This window comes from Schistocerca gregaria, chromosome 1, assembly GCF_023897955.1.
Source record: "Schistocerca gregaria isolate iqSchGreg1 chromosome 1, iqSchGreg1.2, whole genome shotgun sequence".
NCBI classification, from domain to species: Eukaryota; Metazoa; Arthropoda; class Insecta; order Orthoptera; family Acrididae; genus Schistocerca; species Schistocerca gregaria.
In genome coordinates, this window is record NC_064920.1 from 1175142997 (window position 1) to 1175170860 (window position 27864).

At 38.5% G+C, this 27864-nt stretch overlaps 1 protein-coding gene across 1 annotated transcript in view; it reads left to right on the plus strand.

Moving 5' to 3' along the window:
- The window catches only part of LOC126284419 (serine/threonine-protein phosphatase 6 regulatory ankyrin repeat subunit C-like), a 591030-nt gene extending 563947 nt beyond the window's left edge, over positions 1-27083 (plus strand). The window contains exons 17-18 of the mRNA XM_049983337.1: positions 7800-7901; positions 26574-27083. Coding sequence (XP_049839294.1) covers positions 7800-7901; positions 26574-27032 — 561 coding nt within the window. The 3' untranslated portion in view covers positions 27033-27083. The remainder of the gene's footprint in view (positions 1-7799; positions 7902-26573) is intronic.
- The last annotated feature ends 781 nt before the right edge of the window (positions 27084-27864 follow it).

Sequence of the window (27864 nt, forward strand, 5' to 3'; positions counted from 1 at the left end):
ACGTCTGGATGATTTTGGGAATGGGGAATTTGTTGTGAAGGTAACTCCCTTCTGTGCAGTACAGAAAAACTGGTGATGGAGTGGAGGATCCAGATGGCCTGGGTTGTGAAACATCTGCATGTTGTGCTGCAGGGTGGTCTGCTTTGCTCTTGGTCACAGTTTGGCAGTGGCCATTCATCCATATGTCCAGCTGGTTAGTAGTCGTACCAATATAAAAAGCTAAACAATGATTGCAGCAGAGCTGGCGTATATCATGGTTGCTTTCACAGGTGGCCCAGCCTCTGATGGAATAGGATAAGCGAGTGAAAGGACTGTAATAGAAGTCCTGGGTGGGTGGATTGGGAAAGTCTTGCATCTGCATCTTCCACAGGGATATGAACCCTTTGGCAAGTGGATGTGTTTGGGAGTTGCATATGGATGGACTAGGATGTTGTGGAGATAGGGTGGGCAATGGAACACCACTACACCATTTTGGGAGGAGTGGGGAGGATATTGGTTAGGATGTCTCTAATTTCAGGGTATAATGACAAATAATCAAGACCCTGGCAAAGGATCTGTTTCAGTTGTTTCAGGCCAGGGTGGTATTTGGTGATGAAAGGGAAGCTTCCTGTAGCTGGTTCTTGAAGGCAGTGGGAGGATTGGGGATATATGATAATATGACATGGGAAATCTGTTTGCAAACTGGGTCTGAGGGATAGTGTATGTCAGTGAAGACCTTAGTAAGACCTTCAGCATACTGAGCAAGGGAGCTCTCGTTGCTACAGATATACTGTCTCTGAGTAGACAAACTGCATGGGAGGGATTCTTTAGTGTGGGGGGGATGAGGGCTGTTGAAATCTACGTAGTGTTGGTGTTTGGTGGGTTTAATGTGGACAGAGGTGTGGATGGAGACATCAGAGAGGAGTATGGCAATGACCGGGAAGGCAGCACACTGGATTGAGGAGGATCAAGTAAAGTGGATGGAAGAGAAGTTGTAGAGGTTCTGAGGATAGGTTGTCTTGTCCCTGGGTCCAGAACAGCATATAACATCAGTGAACCTGAACCAGATGAGTGGTTTGAGGACTTGGGAGGTAGGACATTTTCCCCAAGATAGCCCATAATCAGGTTGGCATAGGAGGAAGCCATGCAAGTGGCCATGGTTGTGCTACAGGTTCTGGTTCTATATCTTCCTTCAAAGGGAGAAGTAATTGAGTGTTAGGATGTTGTTAGCAAAGTGTATGATGAATGAGGTAGTGGGTTTTGGAATTTGAAGGGTGCTTGAAGGGGTAGTGTTCAATAGCAATGATGAGTAGGGATCCAGGGGATACAGGGCTGGAGATGGTGGAGAGTCAGCGAAGCAAGTTCTTAGTATCTTTGTTGTGGGAGACTAGATTTCAGGAAATAATTTGGAGGTGGTCAATGAGGGCCAAAATTCTCTCAGTGTGAGCACAATAATCAGCTACCATGGGCATCCAAGATTGTTGGTTATGTGGATTTTTGGGAGCATGTAGAAGACACATGTGCTGGGCATCATAGGAGTGAGGAGGGAAACAGATTCAGGGGAGAAGTTCTGGGAAGGGCCTAAGGCTTTAAGCAGGGGTTGGAAGTTATACTGGACTTCTGGCATGGGATCACTCTTGCAGAGTTTGTAGGTGGCAGCGCCAAACAATTGGTGGATGCCTTCCACCAGGTAGTCACTCCAGTTTATTACAATAGTGGTGGAACCATTTTTACTAGATAGGATAGGTAAGGCTTAGTTTTGAGGTTGTGTATGGTTGTCCTTTCTTCTGCTTAAAGGTTGGTGTTCTTTGGAAGGGCCTGGAGGAAGGATGGTGAGACCAAGTTGGAGATAAGAATTTCCTGGAAGGTGACTACAGGGTGGTTAGGTGGGAGGGTAGGCGGATCACTGTTGAACAATGGTGTGAACTGGGAGAAGCAGTGTTCAGTGTTGAGGTAGGTTTGTTTTGGTTGGAAGATTTAGTGACAAAGAAGTATTGCCACTGCAGGTACTGGGAGAATGAGAGTAGGTCTTTGACAAGTACAACTTGTTTAAATTTGTATGTAGGGCTGAAGGTAAGGCCTTTCGTCACACTCAAAATTTCTGTGGGGCTAGCTGTTATGGCAGAATGTTTAACAACAGTATTCTGGGATTGTTTCAACTCTGGATTATGTGGAGGTTGGAATGGAGTTTTCGGGGATGTAGCAAGTTAAAAAGTCAGCTGTGAAGTGTTGATGAGGAGGAACACTGTGGGTAGGATAGGGGCTGGATGGTGGTGCCCCAAGGCAGAAGTAGGATATTAGAAGGTTGGGTAATATACGAAGGTGTTGTCTGGAATGCTATTCTAGGAGCTACAGAGAAAAGGATTCAATTTCGAAGATTTGATGTATGTAGTGGAGATTGCACAGTAGTAGTATTTTGCAGAGAGAGCAGAGGTGGTTCTGGAATGTCTGTGCCTGCCTTCTCTCTCTCTCTCTCTCTCTCTCTCTCTCTCTCTCTCTCTCTCTCCAGAATCATGTTTCGAGCAACAGGAACTGGTGGAATCTGAAAAGTGAAGGATGGGATTCAGAGAAAGGAATTTTTGTGTGGCCATTGAGGGACATTCCATGGTTTAAGAAGTATTTAAGGAAAAGGATGTGGAACTGGTGTTTTAGACAGGGAAAGGGATACTTTTTCTGAACTGGAGCAAAAAAATGGAACAGGGATCCATTGCAGCAGGGATGGTGCTAGGGAAATGGGAAATAATGTAGTAATGGGAAAATGCAGGTGTGAGAGGAGCTGGATAACAGAAAAAACATAAAAATACATATAGATACTGAAAAACCTGCAAAAAATGCGCACAAATATGTAAAATACATACAAAAAAGTGTGTGTATGTGGGGATGGGGTAGCTGAGAGGTAGTTGAGATTGATTAGATGAGGGGGAGACAGGAAATGTGACCAGTGGGAATAATTTAACTTGCAATTATTGGCAGGAAGAATTTGGGGTATGAGATGCTGCACAAAAATTCATGCGGTTACTAAGCCATGTGTTGGGGCAGGCAATACTGTTGATACAGTGTGGACCAGATTGTGTGCAGTTTGGAAGGGAATTAGAAAACAGAAAGAAAAGAAAGAGCGTACACTGTGTACAGTAATATTTTAGAGAAGAGTAACAAAGAAAAACATCGCTGGGTTATGGGATGGAAGAAAAGCTGTTAGACAAAATCAAACAATGGAAAGCCCAGGTTGGAACATCAATAATATCACGAAAGGGATAGATTTCTACTCACTGTAAAGATAACACATTGAGTTGCAGATGAGCATGACAGAAAGATGCCAAAGCCTTCTACTATTTTTTGTCATCAGTCTACTGACTGGTTTGATGCGGCCCACCACGAATTCATTTCCTGTGCTAACCTCTTCATCTCAGAGTAGCACTTGCAACCTACGTCCTCAATTATTTGATTGATGTATTCCAATCTCTGTCTTCCTCTACAGTTTTTGCCCTCTACAGCTCCCTCTAGTACCATGGAAGTCATTCCCTCATGTCTTAGCAGATGTCCTATCATACTGTCCCTTCTCCTTATCAGTGTTTTCCACATATTCCTTTCCTCTCCGATTCTACGTAGAACCTCCTCATTCCTTACCTTATCAGTCCACCTAATTTTCAACATTCGTCTATAGCACCACATCTCAAATGCTTCGATTCTCTTCTGTTCCGGTTTTCCCACAGTCCATGTTTCACTACCATACAATGCTGTACTCCAGACATACATCCTCAAAAAATTTCTTCCTCAAATTAAGGCCGGTATTTGATATTAGTAGACTTCTCTTGGCCAGAAATGCCTTTTTTGCCATAGTGAGTCTGTTTTTGATGTCCTCCTTGCTCCATGACCATCAATCCCGATGTTAAGTTTCTCGCTGGTCTCATTCCTACTACTTCTCATTACCTTCGTCTTTCTCCGATTTACTCTCAAACCATACTGTGTACTCATTAGAATGTTTGTTCCATTCAGCAGATCATTTAATTCTTCTTCACTTTCACTCAGGATAGCAATGTCATCAGCGAATCGTATCATTGATATCCTTTCACCTCGTATTTTAATTCCACTCCTGAACCTTTCTTTTATTTCCATAATTGCTTCCTTGATGTACAGATTGAAGAGTAGGGGCGAAAGGCTACAGCCTTGTCTTACACCCTTCTTAATACGAGTACTTCGTTCTTGATCGTCCACTCTTATTATTCCCTCTTGGTTGTTGTACATATTGTATATGACCCGTCTCTCCCTATAGCTTACCCCAACTTTTTTCAGAATCTTGAACAGCTTGCACCATTTTATATTGTTGAACGCTTTTTCCAGGTCGACAAATCCTATGAACATGTCTTGATTTTTCTTTAGCTTTGCTTCCATTATTAGCCGTAACGTCAGAATTGCCTCTCTCATGCCTTTACTTTACCTAAAGCCAAACTGATCGTCACATAGCGCATTATCAATTTTCTTTTACATTCTTCTGTATATTATTCTTGTAAGCAGCTTCGATGCGTGAGCTGTTAAGCTGATTGTGTGATAATTCTCGCACTTGTCAGCTCTTGCCGTGTTCGGAATTGTGTGGATGATGCTTTTCTTAAAGTCAGATGGTATGTTGCCAGACACATATATTCTACACACCAACGTGAATAGTCGTTTTGTTGCCACTTCCCCTAATGATTTTAGAAATTCTGATGGAATGTTATCTATCCCTTCTGCCTTATTTGACGGTAAGTCCTCCAAAGTTCTTTTAAATTCCGATTCTAATAGTGGATCCCCAATTACTTCTAAATCAACTCCTGTTTCTTCTTCTATCACATCAGACTTATCTTCACCCTCATAGAGGCTTTCAATGTATTCTTTCCACCTATCTGCTCTCTCCTCTGCATTTAACACTGGAATTCCCGTTGCACTCTTAATGTTACCACCGTTGCATTTAATGTCACCAAAGGTTGTTTTGACTTTCCTGTATGCTGAGTCTGTCCTTCCGACGATCATATCTTTTTCGATGTCTCCACATTTTTCCTGCAGCCATTTCGTCTTAGCTTCCTTGCACTTCCTATTTATTTCATTCCTCAGTGACTTGTATTTCTGTATTCCTGATTTTCCCGGAACATGTTTGTACTTCCTCCTTTCATCAATCAACTGAAGTATTTCTTCTGTTACCCATGGTTTCTTCGCAGCTACTTTCTTTGTACCTATGTTTTCCTTCCCAACTTCTGTGATGGCCCTTTTTAGAGATGTCCATTCCTCTTCAACTGTGCTGCCTACTGCGCTATTCCTTATTGCTGTATCTATAGCGTTAGAGAACTTCAAACGTATCTCGTCATTCCTTAGAACTTCCCTATCCCACTTCTCTGTGTATTGATTCTTCCTGACTCATGATTGAACTTCAGTCTACTCTTCATCACTACTATATTGTGGTCTGAGTCTATATCTGCTCCTGGGTACACCTTACAATCCAATATTTGATTTCGGAATCTCTGTCTGACCATGATGTAATCTAATTGAAATCTTCCCGTATCTCCCGGCCTTTTCCAAGTATACCTCCTCCTCTTGTGATTCTTGAACAGGGTATTTGCTATTACTAGCTGAAACTTGTTACGGAACTCAATTAGTCTTTCTCCTCTTTCATTCCTTGTCCCAAGCCCATATTCTCCTGTAACATTTTCTTCTACTCCTTCCCCTACAACTGCATTCCAGTCGCCCATGACTATTAGATTTTCGTCCCCCTTTACATACTGCATTACCCTTTCAATATCCTCAGACACTTTCTCTATCTGTTCATCCTCAGCTTGCAACGTCGGCATGTATACCAGAACTATCGTTGTCGGTGTTGGTCTGCTGTCGATTCTGATTAGAACAACCCGGTCACTGAACTGTTCACAGTAATACACCCTCTTCCCTATTCATAACGAATCCTACACCTGTTATACCATTTTCTGCTGCTGTTGATATTACCCGATACTCATCTGACCAGAAATCCTTGTCTTCCTTCCACTTCACTTCACTGACCCCTACTATATCTAGATTGAGCCTTTGCATTTCCCTTTTCAGATTTTCTAGCTTCCCTACCACGTTCAAGCTTTTGACATTCCACACCCCGACTCTAGAACATTATCCTTTTGTTGATTATTCAATCTTTTTTTCATGGTAACCTCCCCCTTGGCAGTCCCCTCCCGGAGATCCGAATGGGGGACTATTCTGGAATCTTTTGCCAATGGAGAGATCATCATGACACTTCTTCAACTACAGGCCACATGTCTTGTGGATACACGTTACGTGTCTTTAATGCAGTGGTTTCCATTGCCTTCTGCATCCTCATGTCGTTGATCATTGCTGATTCTTCCGCCTTTAGGGGCAATTTCCCACCCCTAGGACAAGAGAGTGCCCTGTTGGCAGAATGAGGCTGACTTCTTATGCCGGAAGTCTTCGGCCGCCAATGCTGATTATTTATCAAAATTTAGGCAGTGGCGGGGATCGAACCCGGGACCGAAGATGTTTTGATTATGAATCAAAGACGCTACCCCTAGACCACAGATACATCCCTTCTACATATAATAGATGCACAGACATTCATACAAGCAAGCATATCTCTCACTCACATGAGCATTACCTCTGGCCACTCTGGCCAGACTGCAGATGTTGCATGGGAGCATCAGTCAGGAGCAGGATGGAGAAGGAGGAGGGATACCAGGGTACAGCTGGTCTCTGGTGGGATAGGATAATCCAGTGAAAGGACTGAAATAGGAAATGCTGGGGGGAGGGGGAGGGGGTGGATTGAGCAGCTTTTACACCTGTGTATCTAATTTCAGGGTATGATGATAGATAATGCAAACCTTGATGAAGGCTGTGGTTCGGCTGCTTTTTCCTCTTCCTGTCAATCATCCACAGCCTCTCTACACTGAACCTGTCAGCCCTGTCCTGCCACATCTAGTCCCTGCATGCTTCATCAGACAGCATCGACTCCTCTTTCCCAACCTGTATCCTGTTATCCCTCCCCATTTCCCTGTCGTGCTCAGGATTGTCACTCCTATTCAGTTTGATTGTGTAACTTTCTGGCCAGAGGTAGCTGTCCTCTCTCTCTCTCTCTCTCTCTCTCTCTCTCTCTCCCCCCCCTCCCGTGTGTGTGCACGTGATGTTATAATTCATTATTTTTGTGTGTCAAGTATGTATTCAGTACAGTATACTATATTAATGATATTTTAACTGTAAACAAATTGAGTTTTGTTAACTCTCTTGTACACCAAATCAATGACTTGAAGTTGTATGTTATGACACGATGAACTTCTGTTGTATCCTGAACTGTGTAATTGGTGGGAGTAATATTAGTTCATCATGAATTTTTTGCTTAATTGAAATATTTTAATTGAACTGCTAATTACGAGACAGGAATTTTCAGTATACATATATGAAGTGATCTAGCAGTGATTCACAAACTTATCAATATAAGTAGACTAGTAATTGTCATAATTTGTTCTTAGTATTCTTTTTACAGTATCTGCTTTTGCCTGTTAATGTGTAACTAGACTCATACCACATCCTTGAAGAATCTCATTTATAATGGAGTTCATGGAACAGAGTTGGTGAAGGGATGTACGTAGTGCATTTTGTGTACATATTTTCCATACACATCATGCATTACAATATATTTTATTTTCTATTTTTTTTCCCTTTGACACTTTCCTTACCTATAAATATTATCCTCACAGTTAAAAACAATGACAAATTTGCTTGGGAATGTAATTTAATCTGATATTTATGGTAATTTAGTGAAATGAAGCTAAGACAAGACATTATTCTTCAAACAGGTAGTAAGATTGCTATGGGCTGCAGGAAGCAACTTTCTGGACATCCCACAGGAGAGTCGCATCAGAGCAGTCCATTTAGCTGTAACATCAGCAGATTTTGAGGTAAGTAAAATGCAACAGGAAATGCATTTTAGATCTTTTTTGACTTTGCTATTACGCTGCAGCCATATAATCTTCAATCTGTTTTCATGTTCTTCTACATACATATTCATGATCAATGGCACAAGTATTAGTGTATGTATGTCCACAACAGCTCCTATGCTGGCGCAATGCAACAGCATATTTGGTACCTATGGGACGGCCATCGACTTGTGTCAACAACTTCAATGTAAGACGAGGACCCACAGTCCAATATAATTTTAATTCTGTTTTACTCAATGGACTTCCCAACTATTTGTGATGGTATTTTGTCTTTCTACCTCCCCAGTTAGAGGGCTCTGCTGCTTTTTGTAGGCATTTCAGCCTGAAATATAATACATCTTATACAAAATCATATGAATTCTTTTAATGAAACAGCTGAGATAATTTTAACCTATGCAAGATTCAAGATTATACATGCAATTAAAGGGGCAATGTTAGAGGAGGATGATTCATTACATGCTCTACACGAAATATTTTAGTTTCCAAATTTTTCACACTATGATAGATTTTAACAATAATGGTAACTCCTCATCTCTACATACTGTCTCTAGTTACATGTGCTAAAACCTTATATCCACCTACATTTATCATTTCCATATCTGTGACTATATGATGTTGACACAGGCAGAGTACATCTATTCCACCCTCAGTTTCTAAATCTTCTAAACAAACAAGAAGCCCAACTATTTTGTCTTTTTATCCCCTGATATTCTCAAGCAATATACTATCATTATTTCTCACTATGCTTTTATGAGAATCTTGTGACATACTTGATGAAACTTGCACTGATGCAAGACAGCTACCCACATTGAGTTTTGTTAACCTGTTGCTCTGTAGTACTTCCCTGTCAGGACTAAACGAACCAAGAAAAAGTTATGAATAGACTGTTGTATACTGAACAAAACTGAGAGATGTGCAAACTGAAAATATTTAGACTGATCAAATTGCCAAAGAGATTGCACAGTGAACATTCTGTAAACAAATTTCTTTTACTGTGTCTTTACAGACTCTCATCTCATAAATAGTATCAATATTTGATTCAACTACTAAGGAAGTTGTCATTATATGAGTGAGTATGTTATAGAGTAACTCATTGAAAAGATGCTTACAGCACTTTTACTCAAATACTTTTGGTGGGTTACTATGTAACAGATTCAAATCATCGGATGATGCCTTTCAAAACAATCAAAATCAGTAATGATTCTATTTGTGTGACCTGGGAATGGAAAGAATGATAAAAGAATTTTGAAAAACATACACTCTTCATACATTTGGAAACTTTTAAGTTGCTCCTGTGTCAGAACAAATAGTCTTACTAGATTTTTGTGAGATAATAAGTACTCCCATATCAGCAATTGTTTCAAAGTTTTCAGCAGTTGTATAACAGTATTCTACAAGAAAAACAGAACAGTTCCTGGTTTCTCAGTGTGCACTCTATACCTATCTTTAAATTGACCACATATGGGCCCTTTAAATTTGTGCTGGAAACCATCAGTTATCATAGACTGTCTTTTACAAGCTATCTATTTCATAAAGAGTACAAAGTAGCAGATCAAAACTGCATATAAATAGCACAAGAGGAAGAACACTGACTTTGTTTCCGAAGTACCTGCTTCCCTATTAAAATACATTCTTTCATATTTATGGTATTATGCATTGTAAAAAGTAATCTACAAATAATTCCTGAAATTAACAATCTTAGTAAATTAAAATAATTGCAGTTAATAATTAGTATACCTTACAGAAATTTCATATATGCTAATCTGTTTTACTGACTGTCTAAAACAGTCTCAAATCTTCAAATCTGGCTTCAGCTGCCAGAGACTGTGGTCATGTATCTGTGTGAGTTGCGCTTGTGTGCACACTTTCAGTTATACTTGTGTGTGTGTGTGTGTGTGTGTGTGTGTGTGTGTGTGTGTGTGTGTGTGTGTGTGTGTGTGTGTGCGCATGTGTGTATGTAAAAAGGCCTTCTTGGCTGAAAGATCATTTTTGACAGTCTTCCTGATCTTTCTCCTCTATATGGTGTGTAGCAACTATTCTTTTCATAATATTGCAAGGAAAATTTTTATTACTTTACTAGGTTCAGTAAAAATTCAGCATCAAGCATGATGCTTTTATTTTTTTCTCCTTTACTAATTATATTTGCAACACATGTTTCAGTCAGTGTTTTGCATGCTCAACATAAAATATTTAAGATATTATTTAATTTGTAACATACTCATACTCATATGGTTGATGCTGTCTTATTCGTGGGAGTTTAATTTTTGTGTTTGTTTGTGAGGGACGGGGGTGAGGGGGGGGGGGGGGGAGGGGGGAGGGGGGAGGGTTGGGGTCTGACTAGTTTGATGCCTCTCTTTTGCTAACCTCTTCATCTCAGAGTAACATTTGCACATTATGTCCTCAGTTATTTGTTGTATATATTCCAATCTTTATCTTTCTCTTCAGTTTTTACCCACCACAGCTTGCTCCAGTACCAGGCAAGTTATTCTTTGATATCCTATGATGTCCTATCATCCTGTCTCATTTTCTTGTCAATGTTTTCCATTTGATCCTTTCTTTGCCAGTCCTGCAAAGACTCTACTCATTTTTTATATTATCAGTGTGCCTAAATTTCAGAATGCTTCTATAGAACCACATGTCAAACACTTCTGTTCTCTTTCTTTCTAGTTTTCCCACACTCCATGATTCAATACCATAAAATGCTGTGTTCCAAACATATATTCTCTTAAATTCCTTCCTCAAATTAAAGATGTGTGTTTGTAACTCGTAGACTTCTTTTGAGTAGGAATGCCCTCTTTGCTTATCTAGTCTACTTGCTTCATTGATCAAGTGTTAACTTTGCTTTCAAGGTTGCAGAAATTCTTAACTTTTTATTTTATTCATCTAGTTCCATATTGAGGAGCAAAGCTCCTTAGTTGTGGAATATGTTAGTACATGAAATTACAACAGAAAAGAAATAGCAGATAACATAAAATGGTTATGAATCGTAAAAATATGTCAGGCTGTAATTTCATGTAAACTCAATCAACAATATAACACAGGAATTAGCTTAATTTTTCAAGGAACTCCTTGATAGAATAGAAGGAGTGATCCATGAGGAAACTCCTCAGTTTGGATTTGAAAGTGTGTGGATTACTAGTAAGATAATTGAATTCTTGTGGTAGCTTATTGAAAATGGGTGCAGCAGGATATTGCATATCTTTCTGTAGAAGTGTCAAGGAAGTGCAATCGAAGTGCAGACTGGTTTTCTACTTAGTATTAACTGAGTGAAAGCTGCTAATTCTTAGGAATAAGTGGATATTGTTCACAAGAAATAACAGTAAAGGACTAATAAACAGTTGTTGACAAGAGGTTCACAAAAATACACCACTTAATATCCAAACTGTCCATTTCTGGGCCAATGATACCCTTTCAGAATGGGAAGAGCTACACCAAAATATAATACCATATGTCATAAGTAGGTGAAAATAAACAAAGCAGGCTGCTTTTCATATCAAACTACTTCACCATCATCAATTTTGATGTTAATTTGAGGATACTATGATCCACAATTGAATACAGGTGGTGTAAGTACTGCACACGTTATTACTGCAATAGATGCAAAATCAAAGAAAACACACTCAGGAGAGAACCAGAGATAAAGCACAAACAAGGTCATCAATCATAGACAAAGATAGTGCTGGATCACTTGTGACATAGGCACAAAGATAATCCACACTTTTGATTACATTGTGGTGTCGATCCACGGATTGATAGGCCAGAATATCATATGTGTATTATGTCTCTGAGTTGATCTTTGTTTTGTATACTTCTGGGACCTCAGTTCTGGCCTAGTCTTTGACCTGTACGTTTGTCATGTAATAAAAGTACTGAAGAGAGAACCATGGTCATTACCTTACCACCTTGTCTCTCCTTCAAACATGTTTGACTGCTTGCTTCTCCATACAGTCTCTATCCTGTAGAGTAGAGCTCCTAAGATGAAAGGGAACTTTTGCAAAATTGTCCTGCCTACTTTTATGCAGACTAGCACCAGTATCGGTGAGTGAGAACACTCAGTGAGAAGTGCTTGGTGACACATTAGCATCTGTGGTGGCTGACTCCATTGACAATGATGGTGGGGTGGCCAGCAGACTGGAGGCCAGGTCAGTGTAGAAAGTGTTAGAAGAAGGTGTCAGGCCAGAGGAGAGACTGCCTTTGTGCAGTGTCATATGATGGGAGCAGGTATGCTGAATCCTGTCTGATTTGGAATTAATTAAGAGTGTCATTGTGTGTGCTCCTGTTTCTGAGATTGGAAAGAGGCCAGTGTAAGGCAGTTGGAAGGGTGCTCTAATGACATCTTTGCAGAGCCATGACACAGTACATTGAGTGAGGTTTTCGTGAATGAAAATGGGTGAGTTGACATGCTGAGATGCAATTGAAGGTCAGAAATTTGAAATTCAGTTCCTCATTTGCAGCACCATTGATTAAGGATCTTCAGGGTAGCCTTATTGGTGAATGGAGAAAAAGTGTGATGGAAATCTCAGGTATGTCATTTCTGCTGCTGAAGTACCGAACTCATTTAATACAGTCCACAGCCCGTGTAACACCAGTGGCAAGGTGGTCAACCAGAAAGACCAATGAGACATGTGTCCTATGCGAGCATTCTACCATGCTGTTGCTTGCTCAATGGTATCTGGTGGAACAATGATGAGTGAACCCACATAAAGTAGTAAGTTTGTTGAACAAAGAGTACTCAAATTATCACCCTTGATTTGTTGCCACATCCATTATCCACCCAAACCTTGAAATCCATGTAATCAAAAGGTCTTATGCAACTGTCTCTGCAGAAATGTCCATGAAAGGAACTGAGAGGCTTGGGGACGTGACATCCAACTTTGGCTGATTCATAAGGTAAACAGCTTTTAACCCACAAATGACAGTCATGTCATACTCTCAGCCAAACATATCTGTCCATTATCAAATGAATAGTCGTATTGCTCCAGAATGTGTGAGGCCCTGATTGCACTGAAAACCTTTTTCTGACAATGGAAAAATATGATATGTTGGGCTCAGCTTTGAGAAATTTCACACCAGACAAGGAAGTTGCTCGTAGGTAATTGTTTGAGCTGCAATTCCTTCATTTGTTTTGTAAGGAGCTCATGTAGTGTTAGGCCATAGCTTTCTGGATTACATCCACTCTTGCAGAGAGTGCATTGATTCGTGAGAGATAGTCGGCAACCATGTTGTCAGCTTATCACAGGTGACAGTAATTGTTAATGAATTATGTGATGAATTGCAAATGGTGGAGCTGTGGAGGAAAGACGGAATTGTGAGGGTTGTTAAATGCCAAAGATATTGAAGTGGCATGTTTCAGATTCTGATTGGAATTGTATAATTACTCTACATACCACTAACAGTCCACATACATAAGCACTTCATTTAGTCTGTGCAAATGGAAACTTACAGGGGTAAAATCTGTTGCAGCACTACCCTATAGCAGTCTGACTAGCATCAACAACCACAGCCAATTGTATTGAAGGTAGAGGCTGAACAAAATGTACTATCTTCCATGTGGAGAGTGTGACTTTGGAAAAACAGACAACATTTCAGATGTCTGTGTGACAAAGTGTTGTCCCCGTGAAATGATGCTGGAAAGCACTGCTGTGAATGGTGCCTGGACCACCGCTGCACATCGCACGTATTGCCGATAGAAATTAGCCGTGCTTAAGAAATGGTGCAATTGCTGATATGCTTCTGGAAGGAAAAACGTTTTAAACATGTCAACCTTAGATGGTAAGGACTTGTCACTGTTTATCTTCAACCCATAATCGGGAAGTCTTTCAAAAATTGTCCATAGATGAATTTCATGGTAGTTATTCTTCAACTGAATGCTGCTGCTTACTAGCAGCATTGTCCATAACCCATATCCAGGATGTCATATGGAGCCTAATTGCATCATTGGGTGACAGAACATCATAAAATTGATCTACAACCAATAATTGTGAGTCAAAAGGTGTGAAAGTACTGGAAATCACTGCACTTTTCACAACAAAAGGTAACTGGCTCATTCAAGTCTGTTTTGAATGTGGTGTTGGAAACCTCAGTCATAAACCAGTGATCACAGGTGAGGCCAAAAAATGGAAGGGACCTAGTCACCAATAGTTTCAACTTGCAGCATTTGTTTAGTACAGATGTCCATAGATTAGTGTTTTTGGTGAAGCACACTGTTCTTGATGCGTGTATATTTACCCCCAGGAGGGGTGTTGTGCATAACATTTGATAATAACATCAAAGTTTTTAAGTCCAATGCTCCAATAATGAGGACGAATTGCACTTGTCATCTGAGGTGCCATAGGCCTCAAAGGTAAGTTCAAGGATCAGGATGTTACAGCATAAAACGTGAAGTGCATGTCGCTTTCCTCCAAGTTAACACCAGTTGTGGAACTATCTGACGATCTTCTGAAACACATGATAACTGTCTTGAAGATATAGTTTCCACATTAATAGGTGAAGTGATCTTGCTCGTTATTGTCCACATCTGAATAAAGACATGTATAGCAATTTTGTTTAACTAATACAAATTTTATTTATGAGTCAGCCAGTGAGTGATCAGGAAATACCTAGTGGGATAATACCATGCATGGATGATTTGGGGACAGCACCCTAGACAGGAAAGATGTACCAAAAAGGAAAGAATGTACAGCTAGGCAAGTAACTTTTCACCACATAGTGTATTCTTTTTAATAAAGGCATCTCAATTACAGAAGTGTTTTTATTAATAACGAGTATGTGTTTTGCTTATGTGAGCCATCATCAGGTCTCATACAAATGTAACAAAAGAACTGTCTTCGTCAGTTTCCATATAAAATAAGTATGAAAATCATCTGGATGGGGCATCCATTCATAAAAAGTCTTAACTGGACAAAAAAAAATTGTGCTAAGACTGGATCAGGATAGTACACAAAGCACAGAAACATGTGTGCAACATATGTGCTGCAAAATAGAGAGGGTTCCAGTGAAACAGTTCTGCTAAGCACTATAAAAAAAGCTACTATTGCTTTAATGTTTTCATGAAAGAGGAGTGAATCCCCTAATTATGGATTCACGAGTATTCTGACCCTCTGCTCTTACATCAAGTTTTGCATCATGGGATGAAATTCCACATTAACTTTTCAAAACATTTTCCATTCCAGTGCAACAGAAAAGAAAGTTTTTGAACATTTGACAACCAACAAACACAAATGCACTGAACACTGTTCCTGCAGTGAAAATTACCTTCCATTTATTTAAATTGAAAATTTCTTCCTGCAAGCTATTTACTTCACTGTTAACATCTAATAATTAGTGAATAGCTACTGCTGGTAGCTTCACAGTAAACTTCTTTACTTTGGCGTACTTCACCTTCTTTGTCTGTCTACATTTCATTTCAATATTGTGTACATTAACTTTTACTAATTGCATTCCATTTTCCTTATTATTATTTCCACTCTTCTTACATTCGTCCTTAATGAGCTCATCAGCCTTGTCAATCATTTCACTTACTATCAATAGGCATTATGATCCACATTCGTTACTTACATAAGCATTAACTAACTGCCTCTCATATCATCATTGCTAACTACTAATGGCCTACATTGTCTTCCAAATTGATGCATCGCCACTACCTACCTTCTCAAGAGGTTCATTCGCTAACTGCGTAAATTCCGTGTGTGAGTGAATTCCTTAGTAACCAAACTGCTTAGGTCATCAGTCCCTAGACTTACACACTACTTAAACTAACTTATGCTAAGAACAACATACACACCCATGCCCGAGGGAGGATACGAACCTCCAGCGGGGGGCGCTGCACAGTCCATGACATGACGCCTCAAACCATGCGGCCACTCCGCGTCGCTGCACACATACCGTTCCAATGAATGCATGTATGAATATTTACATCAACAGTTTTCTAAACTGCCCCCAGATCCTAAATATCAACAGTATTTACTTGTTTTGTATCAGAAATCAGTTTATTACTGTTATCATAAGAACCAGTTTTCACTACTTCTATTATTTAATTCTGACAAGAATTGACAATAACTTCCATCTTCTTATTACACTGGTTTTCAATTATTAGTACTGTTGTTAGGTGTGCAGTGTAGTGTTTCACGAATTTCTGTGTAAATTCTAGAACCCTCAGCCTTCTACTGTCTCGAACACACGATATTCTGGATGTGAGTGTGGTGGGATGGTAGAATTCTATCTACTGTGCGTCACATGTTTGTTTGTGCAGGTCTAAAATCAGTTGCGGGAAGAAAGTAGACACAGTGGTCAGATGGCACCAACAACAACCTGTTGGGCAATTCATAGATGTTTTAGTGAGTGTGTAAACAACCTTGTTATAGGAAAGACTCATTTTATGATTCACGTTATGAAAGGTCATGGTATCCAAGCCAAATTTCTTTTAACTGTAATTCAATTTGTTTCTGATGTCTGACTATATGAGAGACTTGCAGGAAGTTACATATTCATGTGTAAAGTATTTTTTTTTTTTTTTTTTTTTTTTTTTTTTTTTTTTGTGTGTATGGAGGTGAAATTCTTCGTTAGATGATGAAAAATAAAGTTTGTGTGTCTACTTATTTCATGAGTAGAAAGAGTTTAAAAATTCCTGTACCTAGCATTATTCGATGGAGAAGAAGTCAAGAGGATTTCCAGCAGCCAGCTATTCAGTAAAGAAGAGTGGCTGCAAATTCCAAGTAAGTCATCTCATCAAGAAGTGGAATGTGGTTTGCAGGAATAAGCTGATATAATCCAGATCCACACTCAGACTTTAAGTCATCAGAACATTAGAATGTGGTGTCCTGTGTGAAAGTACCAATAAAACAGGAATTTGAAGTCAAAAACGAGAGAAGCAGCTATTATGTGTTGCCATAGCAACCAAACATAATAAGGCAAGGTAATTACTCCAAGACATTGTAATATATTCTAGTATACAATGGAGCAAAATTTAAATGGAAAAACATTAAAGAAATGAAAAATTCACAATGGTAAAAATAGTAAAGAAGATTTTGATGTATTTGTCTAAGAAGAAGTATGCACAGGATGCTTCAGCTAAGAAGATCCAGTGCAGGGAGTATATAGCTCTCACATACATCATGGGGACGTAGATACAGAAACCAACATACATCCGATGCCGCCGGCACCAGCTGCTGTTCACCATTGTTGACTTGCCTCCATGTCCACTCACTTATGCAACAAGAATTCTATGCTGGGTGAGCATGAAACAAAACTTGATTACTTTAGTACAAAGTGGTACAAGATACTGTTCCGTGAACTGTTATTGTGTAATTATCATATTTAAAGTTATTTTTAAATGCTTAAAAGAGCTGAGACATATAAAAGAATGGAAAATATACAACACGTTGGGGAAACTCGAGATGCAGCTATGGCCATGAAGATTAGCAAAAAAGTGCCTGACTGGGCTGAGTTGATAAATTTAATCAAAGCTTAGAGTCTTAAGTTAAACTCATTAAATTCTCAATTAAATGCTCAGAATGCAACTCTAAGTAATGAACTAGACTTGGTAAATTCTCAATTAAATACTCAAATGATAAATTTATGTTGTTAAATACCAAAGTCAACTCTCAAAGCAAGGAATTTAGTAATCCATGAGAAGGCTTGGGTCCTTTGAAGACTGAATTCGATGCCATAAGTAATAAAGCAGAGAATTTAAAAGTAGATTTAAAGAACAAGTTGACAAATTCTTTGACCACTTACATAAATCATATGTTTACTAACCTTAGTCAGAAACAGAATGACACTTTTCAAGATTTATGGAAAATGTTAGAACTTGACATTGAGAACAAATGTAATAATGAAGAATGAGAACTATTGAAAGGATAGGATCTTTTGAAAATGTGTACAACATTAAATATAATGATCTAAGACAAGGAATGAATACTTTGAAAGAGAGTGTAGATAAGCATAATGAATTAATGCCAATTATTCAGTCGCAAATTACAATTGTCGATACATGGATGGATAATGTAGAAAGGAATTTCAAAGAGAAAATAGCTAACTCTGATATTAAGGTAATTAGTCTGAAGAAACAATTTGGAGACATTACAGATTGAGAGGTTACCGAGAGAATAACATCTGGGAATGTATCGTCTTTTCTTTCTTCTGAACTTAATGATACCGGAAGGTTATGGACAACCTATGGAGAGAAATTAAGCTTATTCAACACAGCTTATCCAAAACAAAGTAGAAAAAAGGGTAACTTCACCTAAAGTCATGTTACTAGTGAAGCAGTGACTTATTTGCAATGGGGTGCTAATTCATGGTTATCTAGACAATTCCCTAAATTTAAGCTGAACGGAGATGTACATTTGACCCATTTCTTAAAATGATTTAACCAAGCTTTGCCAAAAAATTGGGAAGATTCCAAGAAGATTGAATCTGCTGTGGGGTACCTTCTAAGGGAAGCCTCAGAATGGGGAACAGTAAATATTGAGAATTTTTCCTCTTGGGAAGACTGTGAAAAGAAATTTAAAGAGAAGTACTGGTCTGCCAGTGCTCAAGAAAAGTTAATTTCAGATCTGTGGGACCAAAAATATTACAATAATACTTGGGGTACTATGAGAAAATATTTTGATTGGCATTTAGCACAAAAAAAGGAAAAAAAAGGGGGGGGAATACAATGTAAAGGATGTAAAATTTTGTAACACTTAAGGACATTAACATTCTGAGTTAATGGGCGGAGTAACAACTGTCAGATCCTGAGTTGTTTACCATGTTTTCTTCCAAAATAGTTTTCTTGCACCAAATTCCTTTAAAGTCTTAAACTAGTCTGTTATCTATCCCCCAGGGATGTTAACATTCTAAGTTAAAGGGTAGAGTAACGACTGTCGGATCCCGATTTGTTTTCGTTGTTTTTTTCCAAATAGTTTCCTGCACTGAATTCCTTTAAAAATCTAGAACTATTCTGTAATCTTATTGCATAGAAAACTGGATATGACTATAAAATAGAGAACAACTTAAGAGAGTCACAGAAAAAAGTGATATCTAGACAAAATATACTAAATAGAGGATTATATTTATGGAAAATATAATAAGATTTGACTAGCTGAACAACTGTTATATCACAGTGTATAGATTTTCTATTTTGTATAGAGTATTTTATGCCTTTTACGAGATGTGATATAGATGGGAGGGTTTGTATAAATTTTGAAAGAGGTGGGTATTGTAGCTAAAAGCATGATTTACAAGAACAGATAAATCATGACTAACACAAAACACACATCACACCTTTCAAACAATCCTCAAAACAAGTGTGCCTGATTCTTCATCATTTGCTGTTTCCATAGAGTTGCAAGGATTTCCTTCGGGGCCCTCAAAGGGTGAAAGTGGGACACGTCTGTTCTGTAGGAGATGATTTAACACCAAACCTCCTCCAGTGTCTCACTCAAGAACCTGAGGGGTAGGGATCCTAGGGAAGGGGGATGGGAAGGGTTACCTGTTTTTGGGGCTATCTTCTTTCTCTTCTTCAATTGTTTACTCAAGTGTCACAAACACCTTAAGTTTACAGTGAGTGGGTGGGTGGGGGGGGGGGGGGGGACGAAAAGAAGGAAGTCCTTATAATTTCTAAATATATCTATTTATTCCTTTCTTACTTCTCATTTGAGGACCTGTCTATTTTTTCCCTCTTTCCATATCCACAAGCTTCTATCGCTGAAGTCCTTCCTTATTTCTGTTGTTACTTAAAACCTAAATCTTATCTTTAGATAAGGATGCTGAAGAATCAGACTATACGAACACACATTCTCATGTACACAAATATACACTTCTACACAAACCATAAATCTCATAAGAGGAAGCCTGTCACGATGTGAGAGCCGCCAGGTGTTGTAGGGAAAATGTGTGTACAAATGGAAATATGCACACTTACATAGCAAGCTATGATTGTTGATCATTAAGAAACATCAGTGCGATGAACACTCTGATGAATTGAAGGATAGTGGGATGTAAATAGTTTATGTAGACATAGTATCTATAGGAAATATAGTAGTTGATAAGTAGAGGAGACCTCTAGGGAGTAAATGATATATTAAAGAATGGATATGAAGTTTAAGATATAAATCTATCTTAACCAGAAGATAATTAATTGTGGTATACATAGAAATATATACTAGGGTAAGGAACTGTGAGGCCTTCTCAGAAAGGATAAGGGGGGGGCGTACCCTGCGTTCACTAAAGATTAATACTTCTATTATATACCCCATTCCCTTAAATGGCACAAAATGCATATACTATATTTATAGATTTATTTATTCCTACTCAAGCATTCATCTATGGTATAGAAGGAGTTGTCAAAGAGGTACGATTTCAATTTATTTTTGAAGCTATTACTGCTGTCTGTCAGACATTTTATTTCATCTGGTAATTAGTCAAAATTTTTATAGCAGCACATTTTACCCCTTTCTGTGCCAAAAATAGGTTGAGTAAAGGACAGTGTAAGTCTTTCTTTTTTTCTGGTATTACAATCATGAATGTCACTGTTGTTTTTAAACTGGTCCATGCTGTTGAGAACAAATTTCATTAGTGAATAAATGTACTGTGAGGCTGTTGCAAGAATTCCCAATCTTTTAAAAAGATGCCTATAAGATGTGTGACTATGAACCCCACACATTATTCTAACCACTTCCTTTTGAGCAGTGAATATTTTTTGTCTAAATGTTGAGTTACCTCAAAGTATTATTCCATATGACATCAGAGTGTGGTATGTTAACTTACAAATTTCTGTATCCTCAAAATTGGCAACTATTCTGCCTACAAAAGTTGCTGAAACTAGTCGCTTTAGGATGATCTGTGGCCTAAAAAAATAGGGATGTTTTGTAAGGGGTGTACCTACCAGAATGGCAAGAGGAAGTGCTCTCATAAGGTCAACCCACAAGCAAGGAATAGGTGCCGATACTAGGAGAAGGGAGCAGTATCATGACAAAATTCACAAATTTTATAGGGATTATTCTGAGAAGTGTGAATTCTATGAACGACTAGCATTATTATGTTTTGTGAAACTAAATGGTAGTCAAAAGAATACTTTCATTTCACCAGAGTTCCTCCAAGCTACAAATAATGAAAATAGTACATACTAGGAAAAAAGTGGTGTGGTACAAAAGATAAGAATAGAAAATAGTTTACTCATGTGTCATAAACACCTGAAGTTTGCAACTGAAAAAAAGGAAAATAAGTAAGTCCTCATAATTTCTAAATATCAGTAAAGCTGACTAAAACCGTGAGTAAATGCTCATGTCTTAATAACAAAGTAAAATAAGACAAGAGTAGAGAAACAATAAGCGAAAGATTGTTCAAGAGAGGACAGAGTGGTTACGGAAAGGAAAGATATGTATAAACATATGTAATAAATACCGCGTGTTCGGTCGTGAGGGGGGGGGGGGGGCAGTGGGGGGGAGGGGAGATATGTAGTGATTCGAGAATTTCTGTGTAAATTCTAGTACTACTCAGCCTTCTACTGTCTCAAACACACGATATTCTGGATATGAGTGTGGGATGGTAGGATCTTACTTACAGCATGTCTCATGTTTGTGTGCACAAGTTAAAAATCAGTCACAGGGAGAAAGTAGACATGACTGACAACCTGTCAGGCAACCTACAAATATTTTAGTGAGAGTGTGAGGAAGAACCATGGAGTTTATATGCAGCTCTGTGCTTATTGTGTCATTGACTATAGTTATTGAAACAAGAACAGTTGAAAAAGGTACTCTTGCATACTTTTGATGCAACCTTGTTAGAGGCAAAACTCATTTTATGATTCATGTTAAGAAAGGCCATGGTATCCAAGCCAACTTTCTTTTTACTGTATTTCAATTTATTTCTAATGTCTGACATATTCATGAGGAAAGTGAGATTTTTATTCTGTATGGAGGTCAAATACATCATTAATTGATGAAAAGTATGAAACTGAAAGATGAAAAATGGAGTGCTCAGATTAAAATGTGTGTAAGGCAGAGATGCTATATTTTTGCTTCTACTGTTAAACCTATACATCAAAGAAGCAATGACAGAAATAGAAGAAAGTTTCAAGAAGGGGATTAAAAGTGTACGTGAAAGGGTGTAAATGATACGATTGGATAACTATATCTCTATCCTCAGTGAAACTGAAGAAGAATCACAGAATGGAATGAGCAACCTAATGGATACAGAATATGGATAAGAGAGTAAGTCAAAGAAAGACAAAAGTAACAGAAATGAGAAAATGAAAAACTTAAAATCAGCATTAGGGATCATGAAGTAGACAAAGTTAAACACTTCTGATACCTAATGAGCAAAATAACTCTTGATGGTTGGAGAGAAGAGGACATAAAAACAGATTAGCACTGACAAAAAGGGCATTCCTGGCCAAAAGAAGTCTACTAGTGTTAAACACAGGCCTTAATTTGTGGAAGAAAGTTTGGAGAATGTGTGTTTGGAGAGGATTTTGCAGTAGTGAAACATATTGTGGGAAAAACTGAACAGAAGAGAATCAAAGCATTTGAGATGAAATTCTACAGGAGAATGTTTATAATTAGGTGGGCTGGTTAGATAAAAAATGATGAGGTTCTCCACAGAATCAACAAAGGAAAGAATACATGGAAATCACTGAAAAAAGAGACAGGGTGGTAGGACACATGTTAAGACATCAGGGAACAATTTCCATGGTGTTAGAGGGAGCTGTAGAAGGTAACAACTGCAGAGGAAGACAGATTGGAAGATATCCAGCATGTAATTGAGGATGTAGGTTGCAATTGTTGCTCTGAGATGAAATGGTAGGCACAAGAGAGGAATTTGTGGCGGCCTGCATCAAAACATTTACAAGACTGGTGACCCAAAAAGAGAACAGTAAAACTTTATCTTAAACAGCCCCAGCACCAGTTTCTGCTACCATCAGTAACTGCAATCTGCATGACAATGCATTCAAGTTATCAGATTGCACCATTGTTCACAGGTGGGCTCTGTGCTGATTGGCTGCAAAATTTGAAGTGTGGCATCAAATGCCCTCATCCTCTCACTGGTTGAAAAGATGTGAGTCTGTTATGGCAGCAACCATTCACTGTTTGTTGTTGCAGCATCGTATTTTTAATTTTGTTTTCCTCATCCACATTAACTGCACTGTCTCAATTTACTGCCTTAGTCACTTGAAATGTTTTTGCTATTCACTGTCACTATTGACCTACTATGATTTAAGAATCAGGTTTTAAATTGTAAGACATTTCCAGGGGCAGATGTGGAATCTGGCCACAATCTATTGGTTATGAACTGTAGATTAAAACTGAAGAAACTGCAAAAAGGTGGGAATTTAAGGAGATGGGACTTCGATAAACTGAAAGAACCAGAAGTTGTGCAGAGTTACAAGGAGAGCATGAGGGAACAATTGACAGGAATGGGGGAAAGAAATACAGTAAAAGAAGAATGAGTAACTTTAAGGGATGAAATAGTGAAGGCAGCAGAGGACCAAATAAGTAAAAAGACGAGGTATAGTAGAAATCCTTGGGAAACAGAAGAAATATTGAATTTAATTGTTGAAAGGAGAAAATATAAAAATGCAGTAAATGAAGCAAGCAAAAAGGAATACAAACGTCTCAAAAATGAGATCAACAGGAAGTGCAAAATGGCTAAGCAGGGATGGCTAGAGGACAAATGTAAGGATGTAGAAGCTTATCTCACTAGGGGTCAGATAGATACTGCCTACAGGAAAATTAAAGAGACCTTTGGAGAAAAGAGAACCACTTGCATGAATATCGAAAGCTTTGATGGAAACCCAGTTCTAAGCAAAGAGGGGAAAGCAGAAAGGTGGAAGGAGTATATAGAGGGTCTATACAAGGGCGATGTACTTGAGGACAATATTATGGAAATGGAAGAGGATGAGAGGAAGGTGAAATGGGAGGTATGATATTGCGGGAAGAGTTTGACAGAGCACTAAAAGACCTGAGTCCATTAGAACTACTGACAGCCTTGGGAGAGCCAGTCCTGACAAAACTCTGCCATCTGGTGAGCAAGATGTATGAGACAGGAGAAATACCCTCAGACTTCAAGAAGAATATAATAATTCCAATCCCAAAGAAAGCAGGTGTTGACAGATGTGAGAATTACCGAACTATCAGTTTAATAAGTCACAGCTGCAAAATACTAACGCGAATTCTTTACAGACGAATGGAAAAACTGATAGAGGCCAACCTCGGGGAGGATCAGATTGGATTCCATAGAAATGTTGGAACACATGAGGCAATACTAACCCTACGACTTTTCTTAGAAGAAAGATTAAGGAAAGGCAAACCTACGTTTCTAGCATTTGTAGACTTGGAGAAAGCTTTTGACAATGCTGATTGGAATACTCTCTTTCAAATTCTGGAGGTGGCAGGGGTAAAATACAGGGAGCGAAAGGCTATTTACAATTTGTACAGAAACCAGATGGCAGTTATAAGAGGTGAGGGACATGAAAGGGAAGCAGTGGTTGGGAAGGGAGTGAGACAGGGTTGTAGCCTTTCCCCAATGTTATTCAATCTGTATATTGAGCAAGCAGTAAAGGAAACAAAAGAAAAGTTCGGAGTAGGTATTAAAATCCATGGAGAAGAAATAAAAACTTTGATGACACTGTAATTCTGTCAGAGACAGCAAAGGACTTGGAAGAGCAGTTGAATGGAATGGACAGTGTCTTGAAAGGAGGGTATAAGATGAACATCAACAAAAGCATAACGAGGATAATGGAATGTAGTCAAATTAAGTCAAGTGGTGCTGAGAGAATTAGATTAGGAAACGAGACACTTAAAGTAGTAAAGGAGTTTTGCTATTTGGGGAGCAAAATAACTGATGATGGTCGAAGTAGAGAGGATATAAAATGTAGACTGGCAATGGTAAAGAAAACGTTTTTGAAGAAGAAAAATTTGTTGACATCGAGTATAGATTTAGGTGTCAGGAAGTCGTTTCTGAAAGTATTTGTATGGAGTGTAGCCATGTATGGAAGTGAAACGTGGACGATAAATAGTTTAGACAAGAAGAGAATAGAAACTTTCGAAATGTGGTGCTACAGAAAAATGCTGAAGATTAGATGGGTAGACCACATAACTAATGAGGAGGTATTGAACAGAATTGGGGAGAAGAGGAGTTTGTGGCACAACTTGACTAGAGGAAGGGATTTGTTGGTAGGACATGTTCTGAGACATCGACGGATCACCAATTTAGTATTGGAGGGCAGTGTGGAGGGTAAAAATCATAGAGGGAGACCAAGAGATGAATACACTAAGCAGTTTCAGAAGGATGTAGGCTGCAGTAGGTACTGGGAGATGAAGAAGCTTGTACAGGATAGAGTAGCATGGAGAGCTGCATCAAACCAGTCTCAGGACTGAAGATCACAACAATAACAACAACAACATGACCCTCCAGTTTATACTTCCCATTCGCTTTTAATCTCAACTTCACTGTCCACCAGTCTGTAAATTTTGCCACATTTCACCATTCTTACAAGTGTGTGTTTGTTTCATTGTACCAGAAGAGGTAGATGTCATCCCAGTGTGTATCATATATGATAGTGCCTATCTCTGTTGTCCATTAAGGCCTCAGAGCCTCATTGATCAAAGTCTAGTAGAACAGCTGTGAATTGATTCTAACAAGTGCAGAGGCAAAACCTGCAATAGAAACTATAGCTCGTCATAAAGTTTAATGCCAATTATGTCATAAAGTAATTAATTTCACACAAACTGAAATACACTACTTTCGGGTTAACAAGTTCCAGTAAAAGTAGATGCATCCCTGGGATCATCAAACTGAAAATAATACCCTCAATAATAAAACTAACTGGGAATGGGCATAGTTAAGTTGTGAAATATCAGAGCATCTACAACACATGTAGTACTTAGAAAATGTATGTAAATTTAGAAATAAGTAAATAAAAAATAATTATTAGTAATGCATATATATGCAGACTGAAAAGATGAAAGAAAACTTGTATCAAGGCTGGGATTTGAACCTGGGTCTCCTGCTCAGTAGGCAGATGCACTAACCACTACTCCACTCTGGAACAGTGACTTTGCACACCAACACAGACTACCCTAGCATGCCTCCTTCCTCAGTCCAAATTCCCATCAACACCTCAGTCCCTTGGTATTTCCCCTCAACTCTAATAGTGTTGCAGCTCTGCAACTGTATTTGAACAGCACTTCAGCATCAAATGGAACAGGGGAGCCTGCCTGAAACTTAGGCAAAGGTGCTTTAATCAAATGAAACTATATGGTTCCACAGACCTTTTCAAGTCTCAAACGTCTATGATGTACATAAATATGCAGATTTAAGTGATGAATGAAAATTTGTACTAAGGTCAGGATTCAAACCTGTGTCTCTTGCTCACTGCATATATAAATCATTGATGTTGAAGACTTGAAAAGGTCTCTGGAACTGTATAGTTTCATTTAATTATTGGTAAGGGTACAATATGAGCAGATGGGTGATTGCCCTGATTCAACCTGAAGTCACAACAGGTTGATATAAATTTGCTACATGTCTCACAGTTGATAGATAGGCGACTGTAGAAAAATAATCTGAATAGTGTATTTTTAAAGGGAGCAGCAGTACTGAATTTTTTTCTCCCTCACTAGTGTATTTACATAGCATTTCTGTTTCCAGGTGTTGGAACATTTGATTTCTTTGGGAATGTCCTTATCAGACTGCTGGTGGGATCCTGACCATAAGACAACATTGCTTCATTGTGCAGCAGAATGTGGTGTGGAAATGCTGAAGTATCTCATAAACCGTGGTCATACAGAACATGTTCCAGATTACAAAGGGCACACCCCATTACACTGTGCCGTTCTGTCATCAAATTACATAGGAGCAAAGTATTTGCTTGATGAAGCACATGTCCCAGTTGATGCCAGGGATTTTGATGGAAACACAGCTTTAATGCTGGCAGCCAGCAAGGATCTGTATTACAGTGAAAGGTTTGATATGTTTGAGATTCTGGTGAATGCCGGGGCAGACATTAATATTAAAGACAGAAATGGTAAGGCTATATACCAGTTGGTAGAGAGTGCTTGGGCTGATGAGACGAAAGAACTACTGGATTACATGCAATATCGACTTTAATTATAACAGGTGTACCACTTAAAACTGGTACACCTCATGCCCAAGATTAAAGTAATGATGAACTAACTAAAAAAAGAATAGGTAACAGTAATGTTAAAAAATATGTAGTTATCTATTTATAAGAGATGCTTGAAGTGGTTGCCATGGACATCCAGGCCACTTCACACAAGCAGTTAGACTAGAGACGATTAAGTGGTACATGAGGTGTACTAGTTTTATGTGGGACACCCCTTACATGGGCCAGTAAAAAGTCCTCAATGTTAACATAAGCAACAAATGAAGCTGTGGGATAATGTATTTGGGGTACTTATCTACAAACAATTTATTTTTGTATGTTTCATTATTTTTTGAATAAAGATCTAAAAACCATATGAAATACTTTCAGCTTGAGATATTTTCAGAATATATGGATATTTATAAATGTCTTCTTATGCACTAATTTCATAAGAAATACAAGGAGAGAAAAAGAAGCTGCCAAAAGAAGCCTACATAATTGTGGAATTGAGCATATGAACAGGTTGTCAGTGTAAGTTAGTTCTAAGAAAAATTGCACTAATAAAATTTACTAATTTCTTTAATTCTTTAAACTTTCTGGCAGATTAAAACTGTGTGCAAAACTGGTTCTCAAATCTGTGATTTTATCTTTTGTGGCAAAGTGCTGTAACTGGGTGAGGTATCCAAGCATGAATGTGCTCCCATGACGTCATTCAAATGGATACGTGTGTCAGTGTCAAAACAATTTACTGAAAGGAAACAAACAGTATAAGAATGTATGTTACTATGAAATGACAGAAAAAAGTAACAATTGAAGCACTAATATTAATAAAATGCA